General features: G+C 52.9%; 1 protein-coding gene across 11 annotated transcripts in view; it reads right to left on the bottom strand.

Annotated features, from left to right (window-relative positions):
- Positions 1–209: 209 nt before the first annotated feature.
- Positions 210–17,513, bottom strand: part of L3MBTL1 (L3MBTL histone methyl-lysine binding protein 1) — a 32,740-nt gene continuing 15,436 nt past the window's right edge. Inside the window, exons 8-22 of one of the 11 annotated variants that reach the window (XM_072801068.1) lie at positions 17,189–17,277; positions 16,598–16,702; positions 15,585–15,720; positions 15,177–15,268; positions 14,134–14,285; positions 13,630–13,706; positions 12,972–13,057; positions 12,680–12,790; positions 12,054–12,168; positions 11,143–11,242; positions 10,622–10,959; positions 6,423–6,580; positions 5,931–5,993; positions 2,711–2,841; positions 210–1,076 (exon numbers count right to left, since the gene is read on the bottom strand). In XM_072801068.1, coding sequence (XP_072657169.1) covers positions 977–1,076; positions 2,711–2,841; positions 5,931–5,993; positions 6,423–6,580; positions 10,622–10,959; positions 11,143–11,242; positions 12,054–12,168; positions 12,680–12,790; positions 12,972–13,057; positions 13,630–13,706; positions 14,134–14,285; positions 15,177–15,268; positions 15,585–15,720; positions 16,598–16,702; positions 17,189–17,277 — 1,853 coding nt within the window. In that variant the 3' untranslated portion in view covers positions 210–976. Of the gene's footprint in view, positions 2,842–3,991; positions 5,994–6,422; positions 6,581–10,066; positions 10,252–10,572; positions 10,960–11,142; positions 11,243–12,053; positions 12,169–12,679; positions 12,791–12,971; positions 13,058–13,629; positions 13,707–14,133; positions 14,286–15,176; positions 15,269–15,584; positions 15,721–16,597; positions 16,703–17,188; positions 17,278–17,513 lie in introns of those variants that run through there. The other 10 variants (XM_072801071.1, XM_072801073.1, XM_072801072.1 and 7 more) reach the window with 10 other exon arrangements.

The following is a 17,513-nucleotide window of genomic DNA, read 5'->3' as shown; positions in this document are numbered from 1 at the left end:
TTCTCAGGGGGTTCCCATTGTTTATATTTCTCAGCATAGACAAGTATACCCATTTATCTTTATCCTTTGTTTCTTATCTATAAAATAGAATAAGGACCCCCTTAACAACAAAAGAGAATGCTTTATTCTCTCCAGTAATGGCCCTATTGTTATTCATTTTGTGTTTTCTGGATGTTTTACCAAGAAAATAGAAACAGACTCTGACTGCATATCATCCAGATGTTCCAAGTTTATTTATGTTGTTTCAACACACTGACAAAACACCACAGTTTATAAATTTTTCTCCCTCAAGAGTCAAGAGTCACTTTACCTTAAGCCAGAGGATTCTCTGAAAGAACACACAGGCATCCCCACACGGAGAGTACAAAAACAATTCCACCAAAGTGCCATGTGAATGAAAGTGCAAACAGGCTTCATTTTCAAACTCTGGGATCATTCTCTCTGCTTCAGAAACTAAATAGAAAGGTCCTCACAGACCGAAGCCCTGGCCAGACAAGGCCTGGGCACAGCTCCAGGGCCAAAGTGTAAGCAGCGTCTGCTGCAGAGGGCAGGGTAGAGGCACATGGCGCATCGTTGGTGCCAAGTCCCTCCCTCCACTGTGCCCCCAGGTTCAGGTGTGGAGATCTCAGCTGCGGACAGGATGAACCTTTCTTATGGTTTCTTGCCACAGTTTGACATTGGTGCAGAAAGTGCTAAGGTGTCCAAGTTCGGAGGCCTGAGTGCCCTTCTCTCCAGGCCCTTAGTCCATCCTGCCTTTCCAGCAGGCCAGCATTAGAAGTGTGGCTGGCGGACCCACGCCACAAAGCTGTCCCTGCCTGGCTCCTTAGGCGTGGGGAGGTCCTGCAGCACAACCGCACATGCTTGCTGACTTCTCCTCACTCCACAAGGCCAGTTTCTCCTCGGTTTCCAAGAGGAACAGACAAGGCCAAGGAGCTGGTGAGTTTTGCCATCACCCCAGTGACCAAGTTGGAGAGGCTCATACTTGTTCCTCCTTACTCTTGGCCAAGGAGGCATCAAAGCAATCTCCGTAAACCCGAGCCTTTCTGCCCAGGGAGGTTGTGTGCTCAGAGCTGCCCCTACGGGCCAAAAGGGAAGGAACATTTGAAGCCCTGCAGGAGTTCAGCTCAGTGGGTAGATGGCTGCCCCTGCACAAAGCAAAGCTGTTTGGGCCCAGGTGAGACAGGGTCCCCTATTGGGCTGTGGCAGGAAATCAACAGAGCTTTGGGTATCCCACTTCTATGGGAAAGATAAAGCTTTGTATTTTAACAATAGCCCTTGACATTTTCCCAACACTGAGCCTCATGGATGCACCTGTCAAACACTTCTGAGGACACTGTGTGCACAAACACATCACGTGACTGAGGGAAGGGGCCTGGCTCTGCACCCTGTGGGCCTGTGTCAGCACCTGGGGCCACAGGGCCTTGGCAGCTGCTCTTCACCTCCACATGCAGCCAGCTGCTGCCGGGCCCTCTGCCTCAGCCCCACCCTGGCTGGTTAGGCAGTGGCTCGGTGAAGCCTAGGCCCCTACTTGGACAGAAAAGGTTGAAGTCCCAGAGCCCCAGCAGGCACCTGGCTGGCAGTGCAAGACAGATGGACAGTAGTTTAGAAAGGCTTACAGGACACAGCAAACTCAAAGATTGAAGAATTCACTTTCCCAACTCCCAATTTCAAGTGAGCTTCATAAGACTCCTCAAGAGCAAGACATTTAAGGGACAAGTCGAATGTGATGTTGTGAGGTACGTGTGCTGGACAGAGTAGCACATTCCCATGGCAAGAGGTCTGGCAGGCATGGGGTCCCCACCCCATGGGCACTACCTTGGCTGAGATCCATGGCTGCAGGGAAGGATGCTAAGCCCAGCTTTAAGGGCCACCATGTCTGCTGGAGCTGCCCCTCTGGCCAAAGATCCGAGATTGTCTGACATACCCTTTCCCCACACTTGATACAGGAAGGGTGGATGGGGATCTTCTCTGCATGGGTAAAACAGGCTCTTACCACCTACTCTGCTGGAAACAGGGCTTGGCATGGGCCACTAAAATGCTAGCTGATCCAGAATGGGGCATGCTTAGGAAGGCATCTTAGCTCAGAATCCCCCATTTTTGGGCAAAAGGGAGAACAGCAGCCAGAGACTCCCAGCGGATCCTACGACAACCTGTTTCTGAAGCTCACCCATCTAACGGGGAGGAGCCAGTGGGGTCTGGGTAGGCCATGGCTGGGGGCCCTGCCCAGGAAACCAGACATCAGAATGAGTAAATATGTTTGTGGCTGGGTCACTTCTGGGTCGGAACCAAGGAAAGAAAAGCACGGAGAGAGGCCCAAGAGAAATGAGCCTCCAACCGGAGGACTCCCATTCTACCAGACTGTCCTTAACCACTAAGAAAAAGACCCTTTGGTGATCAAACAGGTCAGCTGGGGATGTGAGGCTGCCAGAGGCAGGGCCCCTCCAATCCACTCCACCAGTAGTGTTCCCCCAGCCCAGTCACACCCTCACTGGTGTGCCTGGTGGCAGATGAGCCCCAGGACTCAGGAGGGGCGAGGACTCCCACGTACCTCGCAGGAAGGAGCCAAGAGGAGGAGGACCTCCCCCTGGTAAGATGTAGAGGGTGGTGGGGGTATGGGTGGGATATGAGGAACTCAAGTCAGGAAAGAAGCATCAGCTGCGGAGGGAGGCCCAGCTCGGGCTGGCAGTGAGCCCAGCCCTGAGCCACTCACTTTAAGGTGTCATCGGCGTTTTTGAACATGAGAATGGCGTTATAGATCTTCAAGGCTGGACCCAGCTTCACGCTCATGATCTTCACAATGTCCGCCTGTGTCAGCAAAAGGAAGGCCTCGCCGTCAATCATCTGAGGGGTCGGAGGAGGGAGGTGGAAAGCGGAGAAGGCGGAGAGGGCCATGGGAAGGGGTGACGGAGAGGAGAGGTGGGGTGTGCAGGGGAGCACGAGATCGGAGTCCAGGATGTGTGGGGGGAGGGGAGGAGGACAGAGATGGGAAGAGGAAGGAAAAGGAGAGAGGAGGCGGGAGAAAGGAAAAAAGGAAGATAGCGATGGGGACAGAGAAGGACAGAGAACTGGCTCCCCCATGTTCACACTCATGCTTTTTCTCTTTCTGCTGCCCAGTCTGACTTTGGTGGCAGGTGCATAATGTCTTGCAGGCCCTCCCTGACATTGGCCTCAATACCCCTGCCCTGGTGCTCCTCCACAGAGCCCTGGGGCAGGGCAGGGCAGGGCAGGGCAGTGGCGTGGCAACGAGCAGCTGCTAGTGACAACCACACTATCACCTCTGAGCTACCCTTGACTGGGGTGGCAGGGAGAGAGGGCTGGACAGGGATTTCTTCTGAATCTAGGCAGACCTTCTTTAGGACCATCAGTGATGACCACCAGACTGGACAGACTGACGACCCACAAGGCCATCCATCCACTTTGCCCTAATTTCTCACTCGTGAGACATCCCCCTAATGACTGCCCAGTACCTGTGTGTCTGAATGCATCCATCCAGCCCGACAAAGGCCGCTCCCTGGAGCAGGGTTCATCCCAGGGGAGTGGATGCCCTGGAAAAGGTCATCCTCAGCCCTCACAAAGGTCCTGTTCCCCACCGAGACTGCATTTTATGCTGGCGGTCACCCTATGCCCTTTTTGGTCACTGCTCTTGTACCACAGACCATGGTGCATTGGGGATAAGCAGCAGATGCTCTGCCGGGGCGGCGGGGGGCGGGGTGCCGGGGGGGGGGGGGACACGATGCCCTTCTTCTGATACGGGGAGAGTGCTGGAGGGAAAAAGTGTCACGTGCTTCTGTGGCCGGCTGAACAACTGCACTCAGAGGGCACTGATCTATGACCGCTGTCATGGAGGGAGGCCCTCTAACCGGCACCACATGGTTCTATCTCATTAAACATGTGCAGTGAAGGCGTGGCTTAGTTATCAAATGACAAGCCGTATGAGACTGGAAAGGCTTACTAATACCACAGATGACAGAATCAAGATTTAAAACAATGAGACTATGAAACCAACAAAATAACATTTAATAGGGATAAATGTAAAGTTTTACATTAGGTTAATAAAAAAAAATCCAGTGGTACAAGTAACAAACTGGAAAGTGTAATTAGACTGTAATGGATAATTGATATAAAAGGCACTTGGGGACTTCCCTGACCTCCAAACTGGTCTGATATGGCTATCATGAAGCTAGTGCAAACTTCATTTTTGCTGAGGAACAAAAATCTAGGGTTTGTATGTAGGGGAAGAGAAAAGAACCCAAATACCCATTAACAGAACCGTGGGCTCCTCATAAAATGGAGCACCACTCAGCAGTACAAATGAACGAGCTACTGGGATACACGACAACACAGACGGGCCTCGAAAACATGACACTGAGTGAAAAGAGACAGACACCGAAGAATAAAAGCTGCACTTCCATTTATGTCAAGTTCAAGAACAGGTAAAACAAACCTATGGCGCTAGAAATTAGGACAGGCTTGCCCATGAGGGCAGGGACTAACAAAGGTGCCAAGAAAGAACTTTCTGGTATGATGGACATGTTTTATATATTGGACAGGGTGTATATGTCTCACAGAACTTGTGGAACTGTACTTTTAAGATGTGGGCATTTTGCTCCATGTACATGTTCATCTCCGTTAAAAAACACTGGGGTGTCGATTCAACAGTTATAACAAATGTGCCACTCTGGTGAGTGCAATCGATAACCAGGGAGTGGGGGGCATATGGGAAATCCTGCACCTTCCTCTCAATTTTGCTGTGAATCTAAAACTGCTCTATAAAAATAAAGTCCTTTTATAAACAAAACCACAAAGAATGTAGGGGAGAACACAACCAGTGTGCTCTGTGCTGGTCAGAAGGCATCTGAAACCGGGGGACAGCTCTGAACACATATGTTACAGTAAGATCACCAGCCCAGGAGGCAAGTGCCCAGGATGGGGTAGAGACTGTGAGCGCCACCACACAAGGATACTAGGAAGAAATGGCTGTGCTGGGTCTGGAAAAAGAGAGTCTTCTAGGGGAAGAGGAACAGACTTCTTTCTCATGGGCACCTGACCTGTGGGGGCACGTAGGAGGAGCTGAGACTCTGCTCTCCTGGGTGAAGGGGGATGCATGCATGTATTCTTTGGAAGGAAGATCTAAGCAAACTCCAAGTTCCCTTCCACTTTCAAACTGTGTAAATTAGGAGAGTCACAATAAAGTTTTTTACTTAAGGATGACTGTTGAGAGTCAGAACCACCACTGAGCCCCCACTGTACCAGGCATTCTTATATAGCGATGTGATTTGTAGATTATTCTATGGTAGGCTAGTGATATAATTATCCTAGGCATTCTGGCCCAATGAGCCATTCCTCATTTCCAATGCTCACAATGGCCCTGCAAGGTTGTCATCATTACAACCCTCATTCTACCTGTTTTATCTCCATTTTATAGATAAGAAGATGCAGACTAAGACATAGTAAAGAGCCCATAGTAAACTAGCAGAACTGGGAATCACACCCACACTGTATGTAAAGCTAGGGTTCTTTTATGTACAACTCACTGCTTCGTAACCTTGGTAACCTTCTGGGTCTTGGTATTAAGCATATGTTAGGATCCTGCAGTAAAAGCATTACTTGTGACATTCAAGACACACTTTAACTTACTGTCCCTAGTGAGCTAGGTTTGGAAAACAAGCTGGGTAGAGAGCAGAGGAGTGAATGGAGCCCTGTCTCCAAGAGGCATTTTCCTGCCTGAGGTGATCTGAACACAGAGGGTTAGCAAGCTGGGCCACGGTCCATACCAGATTTTTCCCAGAGACGTGGGTCACTGTGACCAGTCTCCCGCAGGCAAGACAAGAGAGGGCCCTCCCTAGCAGGGGGCAGCGCTGGCGAGGGCATCTGCTCCCTGTCGTCTCAGTGAGTGACCCTTCTGTCCCCACTCTGCACTTGCACCTCACCTCATCTTTGAAGAGTCGTGCCTGGTCCTCACAGCCGGTCAGGGTCTGAACGAAGCTGAAGACCTTGGAAACCAAAGAAGACATGTTGCCAAGGGGACAGGGGCTTGGGAGTGTAGGGGAAAGGTGGGCCCATGTGGCCTTGGTGCTCTCTAGGCTTTGACAGTGTTGCTTTTTCTTATTAGCCTAAGAGGATCCTTGTGTGTCTGCTGCTGGGTGAGCAAGGTGGGGCCCAGGTGAAGCATTTCTCCTGCTAGACTTTCATGCGAACTAGCAGCACGTCCCTCTCCCCATCCACCAGGGTAGGTCTATCGAACCGTCTCTCAGTCCCTGCTGGGCACCAAGAGGGACCGTGGATAGGAGGGATGAGCAGCAGATAGCATCAGGATCAGTGTCCACCTCTGCTTGAAGAGGGCCTTTCCTGAGCCCTCCCACCAGGGTGTGCTGAAAGAGGCAAAGTAGGGGAGAGGAAGGAGGACAGGTCCTCACTCTCACCTCATCAATGGTCCACTTGGCAACTGTTGAGGCCGAGATGCCCGCCACTCCCGGCAGGAGCTTGCAGTGCTGCTCCCAGCACACAGAGAGGGAACGGTCAGGGTGAGCCGACAGGGCTGACATGAAGAGGGACTGGTGCATGGCATCGGCAGTCAGTGCTGGAGGCAGAGGCAGAGGCAGAGGCTGGCACACTGATGTCGAGGACTAAGCTCAGACCCATGCCACTTGGGAGGACCAAGGCCCCCTTCTGAGAGTCTTGCAGAGCCAAGAGGGAGGGAGACGTGACTCCTTACCCATCACTCGCTCCTCCCGGTTAAGGGAGTCCCTTGCTTTACAGACTCTCAGGAGTTAGCTGTGAGGACAGACCCCAGCCCCATCTCTCTGAGGCCATATCACCCTGTTGCGTTCCTGACTATTCTCTAGATACCTTGCATCAGAATGGCCTCTAACAGGCAACAAAGCTCAGCCCTGGCGGCAGAAGCCCATCCGGTTTGCCCTCCTTTTCTGTTGAGCCCTGACCAACTGTCATGGCATCAGGGTGATTCTGTGTGGGAACCCACCCTGCCAGTCGCTGCCACTGCCTCCAGCTCCATTCCTCTCCCCTGCTCCCACCCCAGCCTGGTCTGCTCCCCCTGGCATGTGGAAGGGGATCCCTGACCCGCTCGCCAACTCCACGCTGCCTGCCGCTCTGCTTCCTGACCTGTTCCTGCAGGCCTGGCTCCTGGCCTCCAGCCTCGGCTGCTCTATGATCTCATGAGTGACGCTGCTCTGCTGGGCCTTCCCCTTGGCCAGGCCTGGCACTCGCATGCCTGCAGGTCAACTACCTTTGGCTGCTGACAAGCCTGGCCCCTGCCTACCTTCCCAGCCTTGGCTGGCCTTGGGCCATGTGGTCACTGTCCCATGGGGCTTGCCCTGCCTCTATCTGCCAAGGGTCCAAGGGAGCTGCCTCTTTCTCTTCAGTGGGCATTAGTTCTAGACACATGGCTGCAGCTCACAGGCCCCTTGCCCCTCACCCCAGCTTGTCACAGACTGTCCTCCCCTGATCCTTTGGTCCATAGCTTCAGCCTTTTACCCTGCTGCCCTCAGAGCCTTGGGGATCCTAGTATTAGCAGCCCCATGTGTTATTCTCTGTAGCTCCTCCTACTTGCTGCCATCTCTGCTCATCAGACCCCAAAGAGCCCAGCCTTCAGCACCACAAGGAGCCTACTACTGTGCACAGCTCAGCTTGCTCTCAGCCTTGCCTGCGACACAGGCAAAATCTCCCCTAACAGCTTCCACCACTAGCACTTCATCTCCTGGCCACAGGTTTGGCCTCCTGTCTCTGAAGTCCAGGTTCCTAGTTCTCCATGTACCAGGTGAGAAGTCTCAGGGGACAAGGCCAGAAGGCTGTAGGAGCTTTGCTCCTTATCTTTCTTCCCCAGAGCACAGGATGGGAGCTCTCCTAGTCAGTATGTCTTATCGAACTTCAAGCCAACTAGGGGCAGGTCAGAAGCTGTTGGTTTTTTGTTTTGTTTCGGCTTATAAACAATGGAAATGTATTCCTCACAGTTCTGGAGGCTGGGAAGTCCAAGATCAAGGCACCAGCAGATTTGGTATATGGTGAAGGTCCACTTCCTGGTTAACAGACAGTCAATTTCTTGCTGGGTCCTCATTCGGTGGAAGGAGCTACGGAGCTCTCCAGGGTCTCTTTTAGAAGGGCACTAATCCTATTTGTGAAGGCTCCACACTCATGACCTCATCACCTCCCCAAAGCCACACCTCCAAATACCATTACGTTAGGGATTTGGTTTTACATGTGAATTTGTGGGGAGACACATTCCGTCTATAGCATTATTATTATCATTATCATCATCATCATCATCATCATCATCATCATCATCATCATCAGGTAAGTCGTTCCTCACCCTCTCTGGGCCACAGCCTCAGTCTCTGGAAAGACTTAATTTCTCAAGTTCTCAAGATACTTCTGGAATGAACACAGAGGCAGGCGCCCTCTGGTGGTTGGAATCTGGTCCTAGAAGGGAAGCTGGCCAGGTATCCCTGGGTAGGGTAGAAGAGGTGCCCACTGCAGTCCATCCCCAGGAGTCCTCATACTGAGGGCCCAGAGGTTGGCCAAGCACCTCCTCACTCAAGCCTGAAGCTTCAGGAAGTGCATTCTGTTTCCACCAAGAGGAGTACAGAATGGCAGCAAGAGCAGGTCAGCCACAGACAGGGCTCATAATACTAGTAGGTACTGGTACTAAGCCCTTTATCTGACTTTCTCATTTAAGCCTTTGGGAGGCTTATTTGAGGTGGACATATTATCAGTGTTGCACAGATGAGCAAGTGGAGGCTTAGAGAGGGGGTCACCTGCCCAAGGTCTCACAGTCCATAAAAGGCCATCTGACTTTGGGGCTGTGCTTTTAACCATCAAGCTATATACTGTCCAGGTTGCTGAGACTATTCCTGAAGAACTGGACTAGCTTAAGTCCTGCCCACAAACTATGCAATGAACCCGGTGATCTCTCATGGTCTCTTCCAGCCCTAAGACAATGTGCATTCAACTCAACTAAGGCAAGATCCCTAGCATTCCTGCTGTGTATCAGGCCCTATACCAGGGGCTGAAGATGTGAGGCGAATGTCACCCAGTGGAGCCTCAGTCACTGTGTCCCTCCTTGGGAGCATGCTATGGGCTCAAATGGGTTCCCCCCAAATTCATATGTTGAAGCCATAACCCTGAAAGTCTAGCAGGAGAGATGCTTCATCTGGGCCCCACCTTGCTCACCCATTCAGTACCTCTAAATGAGACTGTAGAGTCAATCTTTGATGTGGGGGTTAGGGACACCAATACCCAATGCAAGCAAAAATCTACGTATGACTTTGACTCCCCCCAAAACTTCACTACTAGTAGCTGCCTGTTGACTAGAAGTCTTACCAATAACATAAACAGTCAATTAACATATATTTTGTATGTTATATGGGTTATATACTGTATTCCTAGAATAAAGCTAAAGAAACTGTTACAAGAAAAGCATAAAGAAAATACACTTATGGTACTGTGCTATAAAAAATCCACACATAAGTGGACACTTGTGGTTCAAACCCCTGTTGTTCAAGGGTCACCTGTATTGGGAGACAGGGTCTTTTAATAGGTAAGTAAGTTAAAATGAGGCTGTTAGGGTGGGCTCTCATCTAATCTGGTGTCCTTACAAGAAAAGGAATGTTGGAAAAAAAAAAAAAAAAGGAATGTTGGACATGTGTAGAGAGACAGTGGGGGTACACATGCATAGGGGGCAGACCATGTGAGGACACTGCGAGAAAGCAGCCACCTGTAAGCCAAGGTGCAAGGTCTCAGAAGAAACCAACCCTGCGGATACCTTGATCTTGGACTTTCAGGAAGTGTGAGAAAAAAAATTGCTGTGGTTAAGCCACCAAGTCTGTGGTACTTGGTTGTGGCACCCGAGCTAAGACAAAGGAGATCGAGGGGTCAACTGACATTCAGGTTAGGCGTTTCCAGTCTGTTACACCAGCACAAGTCAGACCCCAGTCTGAATCCCAGCTCTGCCCCGTACTAGGCGAGTGACCATAGGCAAGTGACTTCACCCTCTGAGTTCCCATTCCTCTTCTCTCAGAAGAATAGAAGGGTATCCACATTACAGGATACCTGTGAGGGTTGGCAACAGTGTATGGAAAGCACCAGTAACACTGCTTGGCCCATGGTAGGTGCTCAGTAAACAGTATTGCTAAGTGCTAGTATTTCAGGTACTTGACATCTGACAGAAGTATTGTTCGTGTCTTCAAATGAGACTGAGACTCGGAGATATTAAGTGACTTGCTTAAGGTCACACAGCTGAAAAAAAAAAAAAAAAAAAGGTCACACAGCTGAAAAATGAAAGCCAAGGCCTCCCTTCCAGGAGGCCAAGAATTGAGAGGAGCAGAGCTGGGGGGCACCCTCCTGCCGCAGAGCGGAGAGCCCAAGCCCAAAGAGGCTCCATGTCTCCCGCAGGCTCACGACAGGGTCTCAGTGAAGTGGGACTGGAATCTGAGGTGGCTCCTGTGCTGTTGCCACTGCTCTATGTTCTACATATATGAAAAGAAGAGGCAGCCTCCCTTCTGACTGCCTCTCTGGGTCCCCCCAGTGACTCAATTCCACCAATTACTAAGCACTCACTGTGAACACTTGGTGGAGGGCACAGGATAGTAGATGAGTCAGGACTTACTGGGGAAATCTTCTTGTGGGATCTTCCGATACTTTGGAGGGCGTCCAATCCTGGAGAGAGAGGGACCGGGTCCGTGGCAGGGAATCAGTGCCTGGCCTGGCCCAAGAGGACACGAGGCCCTGCACCCTTGCCCTCCGCACCGGCCATGATGGCGAGGCTTCTTCCTTAGGGAGAAGCCCGAGAGGTTCCTCTTACGGGCCGAGGCCTCTGCGTCCGATAACTCCGCCTTCAGCCGACTCTGGTTCCTCTCAGCCAGCGGGCAGCCCGAGAGGCAATGGTGAGCTGTGAACTTGCCTGTGACATGGCCAGAGCCATCACAACCAGGAGTCGGGCACTTCCTAGGAAGAGGAAGAAGAAGAAGGCTTAAATTGGGCTGAATCTGCTTGTTCCCGATGGAGAACAAGCCCCATTCGGAGAGTGTGTTTTTGGGAAGCCTGACTGGCAGCACTCTGGAGCTGTGAAAGAGCATCCTGCACCCCCAGCAATGCCCAAGGGTCTCTCAGCAGGAGCCCTTCACTCACCGGTGGTGAAAGCTGTACTTGGAGGTCCTCGTCTGTGGCAGGCTTCGATAGCTGAGAGGGGGACAGCCCCCGGGCGAGGCAGAGCTGGGCTCTCTGGGTCCTGGGGGAGCAGGAAGGAGAGTTAGCATAGGGTCCTGGGTCAGGGTTTGAGGGGCGGGGTTGAGGGCAGGGAAGGTCAGTCGGTACTAGAAGCTAGCTCCCCAGCTAAAGGGGCCCTCACCTAGGCTGTGATGTCATTTCTGGCTCCTGTGTATCTGCCCCTCTCTGGGGAATAAGGGCTTGGCTCTCATACCCTTTGCTGAAACCCCAGGCCGCCCTCTGTCTCTGAGAGGAAAACCCTCAGGGAGAAGATCAACTCAGAGTCGGTGTGGGCACAGCTGTAGCTTAGAAGCCTCATCAGCCACAAGTACGTTACTCTGTCTGCCTCCCTGTTTCTTTCTCTGGTAACTTTCTTTAGGCCTGACTCATGTTTGGAGAATAATCAAGAAGGATCAACACCCCATGTGACTTGGAGCTGAGTGGTCCAATGACCTGACTTCCCATCCCACCTCCAGGGACCAGGATTTTTTACTTAAGGGAACCCTGTTTCCTTAGCAAACATATTGTCTGCTCTGTGTAACTCTGCTAGATGCTGAGAGAACTCCCTCCCAGGCACATGCTAAGTGAGCCTACCCTTGCACATCTCAGCACTCTGAACCCAACAACTGGGGTAGCCAGAAGCACAGGTCAGTGTAGCAGAGAGCACTGAGGCAGGGGGATGGGGGATCCCAGAGCTCACGGTGGGCACTAGAGCCCACCTGTGCATGACAGTCAGAATTCCCTGGGCAAGCTAGAGGGGTGGGATGGTACGAACTCATGGGGCAGGGTCGGACATCAGTAGGGAAGGGTCAGAGTGCCCTAAGGGTACACACGGAGAGGAGGCTGCAGGGGATGCCCTGTCTTGGAGCACCAGCCTGCAGGGTGGATGTCTGGGTGGTCGGCGTCAATCCAGAAGTCATAGGCATGACTCCAGCCATCAAAGTGGAGCTGGGGAGGAAAGGTTGTTGGAGGTCAGGTGTTCCTCATGGAGCCCAGCTCAGCCAGGAGGTCCTCCAGACTCCAAGAGGCTCTCCCTATCCCTGGGGCCTGTCAGAAGCAACCTCCTGGACTGGAAGAACCAACACGCCAGCCTCATAATAATCCGCCTAAGCCACCATATTTTCTGAGAGCTTCACTCATTTAAGTTACTGGCATCTCCCATCAGTCCATGCACAGGACAAGGGTCATTAGGCCCATTTGATAGGCTCAGAGAGGAGAAATGACTGGTCCAAGCCCACAAAGATAAGTCACAGATGAGGCTAGAGCAAGACCCAAGATCTTCAGCTCCAAGTGCAGACCTTTCTTCCCTACAACCTGCAGCGAGTGTAGACTTCTCTTCCTTACAACCTTGGGCCTCCCTTATTTCTGGCTTATGCCATGCCCTTGACCTCTATCCAGTCTACAGAACTCGCGCCCAAACAGCCTGTCCACTCCCCCTGCCCAAGGGGCCCGGAGCCACCTTTATGCGATGGTCCTCCACATCCTCCACGCTGGCCACACGAATGAGGGCTGGGTTCCTGCGGTCCACGGCCTCCAGTTTCATGTTGACCAGGAAGCTGTGTGGGGGTCGCTGCAGGAGGACAGCAGCCTTCAGGCCAAGGCCCAGCTCAGTAGAACTGGGGCCCCAAGAAGAGAGCTCAAGTGCTGTGCCTCAGAAACTGTGGCCTGCCAAAGCGGGAGCACTCCATTTGGCCGGCTGAATGCTCCATGCCTTCCCAGAGGTCAGCTCTGGGAGCAGAGAGCTGACTCACCACCTTGAAGGCCCAGGTGGGCACAGCAGAGGCCCCAGTTTCCTCCAGGTATTTTTCCCAACAGAAGCTATCAGGGTCCGGGTAGTCTGGAGGAAAGGATGAGAACAATGTCTAGGCACCCCGGCACACTAGGGGAGCGCTCTCTGTCCCCAGACAGGATTGGGAGCCTGGAGAATCCCCAACCAGCACCACCAGAGCCAGCTGCTGGCAGAGGCGCCTGAGGTGGAGGGGTGCTAGCCAGAGCCAAGCACATCACCCCCACACAGTTCACAGGGCTGTCTAGGAAGCCTGCCCCCATTCCCCTTCTTGGCCCTGCTACTCCAGCCCCAGCCCCAACCCCAGCCCCATCTGAAACAACTCTATATGGGCCACTGTAACTCTCCAAAAGGAAAGGACAGGCTTTCTTTGCTTTGGACTCCTCCTGTGCTGAGTAGGGGTCCTTTAACTTTCTTCCTTTATACCTCAACACAGTCCTGGGTTGACAGGTATCTCCTAACATCAAAGGTTCCTCAACTCCCAAGCCAAGATGAGGCTCTAGGACACATCTGTCCCCTTACCCAGATCCTAAGGACCCAGCTAACAAGGTAGTGGTAAGAGAAGGGAAGAGGGGCTGTGGGGCCAGGCCCAGGGAAGGGCATGTTGTCAGGTGCAGGGTCACCTTGTGGAGGGGTGAGGGGCTTTCCTTGCTTCTGGCACCAGCCCACCGGGTGGATGTAAGGGCTGCTGGGATCACACCTGAAACCAAGAACACTTCACTGTCTCGAGTGACACTGAGGACTATGACCGCATGGCTTCAGTGCCCACCCTCATTCTACTGCTTAGTGATTGCTACACAGACAGCTGATTAAAAAAAAAAAGTCAGAAAATAGCAGCATTAGCTAGACTCTAGGACTACCATAGTATCTGAGGGAAAATCATGAATCACGGGGGTCTGCTCGTCCTAATCCTAACCTTGGTACTTTTAGATGAAACATTTAATATTACATTGTGTTTCTTATGATACAGAGCAAAGCAACAGGACAGTCAGCAATGCCCTGGAGCAATTATCAACATCAGGACCAGGAAGGGGCTCCGTAGTGCCTGAGGTCTGAAAGTACTGCCTCCCGCTCCTGCCACCTCCTCTCCCCCTCAACCCCAGGCCAAGTCTGGGCCCATACACTACCAGTAGTCGTAAGTATCATCCCAGTTGTCAAAGTGCACCAGGAAGCGGCTGTCCACCACGTCTGTCACGCTGGCCACACAGACGAGGGATGGGTTCATGCGGTCAACAGCTTCCAGTTTCATGCCCACCTGGAAACCCAGGGGTGGAGGATTCTGGGGGCAAGAAGAGGGGCTGCCATGACCAGGCCCAGGCTGGCTAGCACTAACCCAGAACCCACTGGCACAGGAAGGAGTGGGTTCTCTAGAAAACATGCCTGTGGTGGGGGAGTCGAGCGGGGAGGATAGGGGAGAAAGAGGGTCTCTCCAGGACAGTGTCACAACACCCAACCCTGAGCCACTTGGGAACTTGTGACCTCCAAGGTGTGCTCAGAAGACACCTCACTGTGGTGGAAAATGAGTGACAAGTAAGAAGCTACACATTCACCCAGAGAGCCTCTCCTCCCCAGACAAGCCTGGCCTAGTGTACACTGAGGTAGCTGGGTTGATGGTGGGGCACTGGGGAAGGAGGAGCTGCCGTGAGGCGGCGAGAGGGGAGGAAGAGTGTCTGTCAGGCAAGAGCTTCAAAAGCTGTCACCGTTCATGACCTTGACTACGAAATGGAGAGGGTATGATCATCACCATTTTATAAAATAATTTGCCCAAGACCACAGTGCTAGTCAATGGTCAGGGTTTACACAGTTTGACTTAGAAGTCTGCATTTCCTGTCCCATGGGCAGATGGAACACCAGAATGCCACCAGCCACCTGGGAAGCTGTAGGTATGGTCCCTGGGGCCAGACGTAGGTGCCTCTGTTGGCACAGCATGGTGATGGTGGGCCAGGGACTCACAGGGGGTGCTCTGTGATAGGGTGGCGGGGAAAACTGGGAGGAACCTATAACCAGCTCCCCTCTGGCCCTTGGCCTGCCCAGAACGCCCCTCGCCTTTGGGATAAGAGATCAAAACAAAGCTGAGAGCTCTGATAGGTGATCTCTCTTCTGATGAGTCAGCCTGGCCAGCCACAGGGCTTCTGTCCTAGAAGGTGGGTGTCCACTCAGGGGCACTCACATGGCTCTGGCTCACAAACAGGTGCTTGGGGGCGGCCTGAGCTCTTGTGCTGCGCAGATACTGGCTCCAGCTGAACTCCTCCTCCTTGTAACCTAGGCCCCTCAGGGGGGAAGAAGAGAGTGCCGTGCAGACAGAGGCTGGACCATGGCCAGGACACCCCACACTGAGGAAGGCCCAAGGACCTCCCAACCCTCAAGAACCTGCCCAGGGAAACCTTGCAGAGGTGGGACCTAACTTTGGTAGACACTCAAAGGGCAAGGGCAAAGCAAAAGCCCTGGGGCCTAGTCATAGTGGGATTCAATGAAGAGAGGCTAGTCATGGAATGGGGAATAGGGAAGGGGACCCATGGGTAGGAAGGGAAGATCTTAGGGCTCGCTGCCTCACTTGAGCCACCCAGCTAGGCCTTACCTTTGGGGGGCTGCAGTTTGTGTCCAGTCTTCTCAAACCAGCCAGCGGGGTGAATGTCAGGGGAGTTGGCATTGATCCAGAAGTCATGACACTCAGAATACCCATCAAAGTGCAGACGTAGACGGTAGCCACACACCTAACCCCACGACAGGGGAATCACAGGGACTCTGATGCCAGCACACACCTACCCACTCCCTTTCCCCCACCTCTCCTGGCCCAGCACGGTGGTCTCAAGGGTCCTGAATGCTAGCAGGTTCCCTAACCCACCACTCTTCCCCCATCCTGCACCTGGCTCCATGCTCTCCCATCCTGCGCTGGGGACAGATCACATACTCCTGAGCCCTGAGTTCTGGGTCAGAACCCCATGGGCACCTACCAAGGATCAGACCTGGTCAGGGCCCCTGAGGACCTTTCCTTCTGCTACCATCTCTCAAGGCGCTCTACTCACACACTGCTCTGACCTCACCAAGCTGATGGCAGCTCCCTGAACTTGGCGCCTTGTTCCATGCCCCTGTACTTTTCTGCTTCTGCTTGGAATTCCCTACTTATCCACAACTTATCCCTCAAGACTTGGCAGGAGGCCTTTCCTCTAGAAGCTCCTCCTGCATCCTTGGTGCTGCTCTGCTCACACCTCTCCTCCTGCCCCCTCTCACCCCCCACCATGGAATGTCACTGATGTGTTTATCGCGCTGATTCTCACAGTGAGCCCCTAGGGGACAAGACCTTGGGTGGACACACACACCATCATCCCTGCCCTCAGGATCTCTCCTCCTCAGACTCCCTCAGCACTGAAGGATACGCCATTCCATAATGTCATCATGCCCAATACTTTGGTTTGAGTTCCTTTTTTTTTTAGCTTTCTGTGTGTCTCACCATAACCCCCTACAGACTATGCACTTCCTGAGGGCAGGGCAGTGTCTCCCTCATCTAAGCCAGGCCCTCCGGCCCCCAGCCGTCCCCATTAGTCTACCAAGAGAGACAGTGCCGGGATGTGGGTGCACGCCTCAGCTCACCTCGGCCACGGTGAGGATGAAGTACATGGACGGGTGTTGAGGGTCGATGCCTTCCAACTTCATGCCCGGTCTGAAGCCATTCTTATTATGAGTGACTGCCTGGTACTGTCAACGCACAGATTGGAGAGGACCCAGCCTCCATCCAGCCTTATCCTTGCCTGGTGAGCTTGGGGTGAAGGAGCTGCCTTTAGGCCCCACCCGCCTGGTATGACCGAAGGGGTCACTTATTTGGGGATCTTTAGTGGAGGGATCCAGAACAGGACAGACTAGCTCCCAGGTCCTCTGAAAAATGTGGGCTAAGTCAGGGCTGGACTTAGGGCTCCCTCTCACCCAAGTCACGGGAAGATCAGCGTACAGAACGGAGTAGAAGGTACCAGGATTCACAACTCCCACCTCTTTACTTCCTCCTATCCTGAAAGCCTCTCAGAGTGGGCCCTTTTCTCTCTGGGACCCTAACCAGCCTCTCCCTCTTCCATTCTGCCAGGGTTTTGAGGGATATCAGACACACAATACACCAGAAGGCCTGAGTGTGGCGCTGAGTTCCTGGACTGGGTATACAAGCTCTTCCCAGGTAGAAATTATCCGACTCACGTCCTGGAAGAGGCTGACAGGGGCAGTGACAGCCTTCTGCTCCTCGAGGTAGGACTCCCATGACCAGCCTTCCTTCTTCTCCCCTGATGCTGTGGACAGGAGACAGACAGACTGACCCCAGGACTGCTCCTGATAGACTATTCTTCTCAGTGTCCCCTGACTCAACTCTACCTTACCTCCAAAACAAACCTTTGTCTATGATTGCATGCTGCCCCCGGACGCTCCCAGCCAAGATGGCACCAGACACAGGGGTTCTGACCTCCAGCGAGCCTCAGTCTCCAGTGAGGCCGCAGCAAATCCTGTCTACCCCACCCTCATCCCCAGG

This window comes from Canis lupus, chromosome 26 (genome assembly GCF_048164855.1).
Source record: "Canis lupus baileyi chromosome 26, mCanLup2.hap1, whole genome shotgun sequence".
Lineage (NCBI taxonomy): Eukaryota > Metazoa > Chordata > Mammalia > Carnivora > Canidae > Canis > Canis lupus.
Note: the sequence above shows the minus strand (reverse complement) of the source record. Positions and strands in the feature narration are given on the sequence as shown.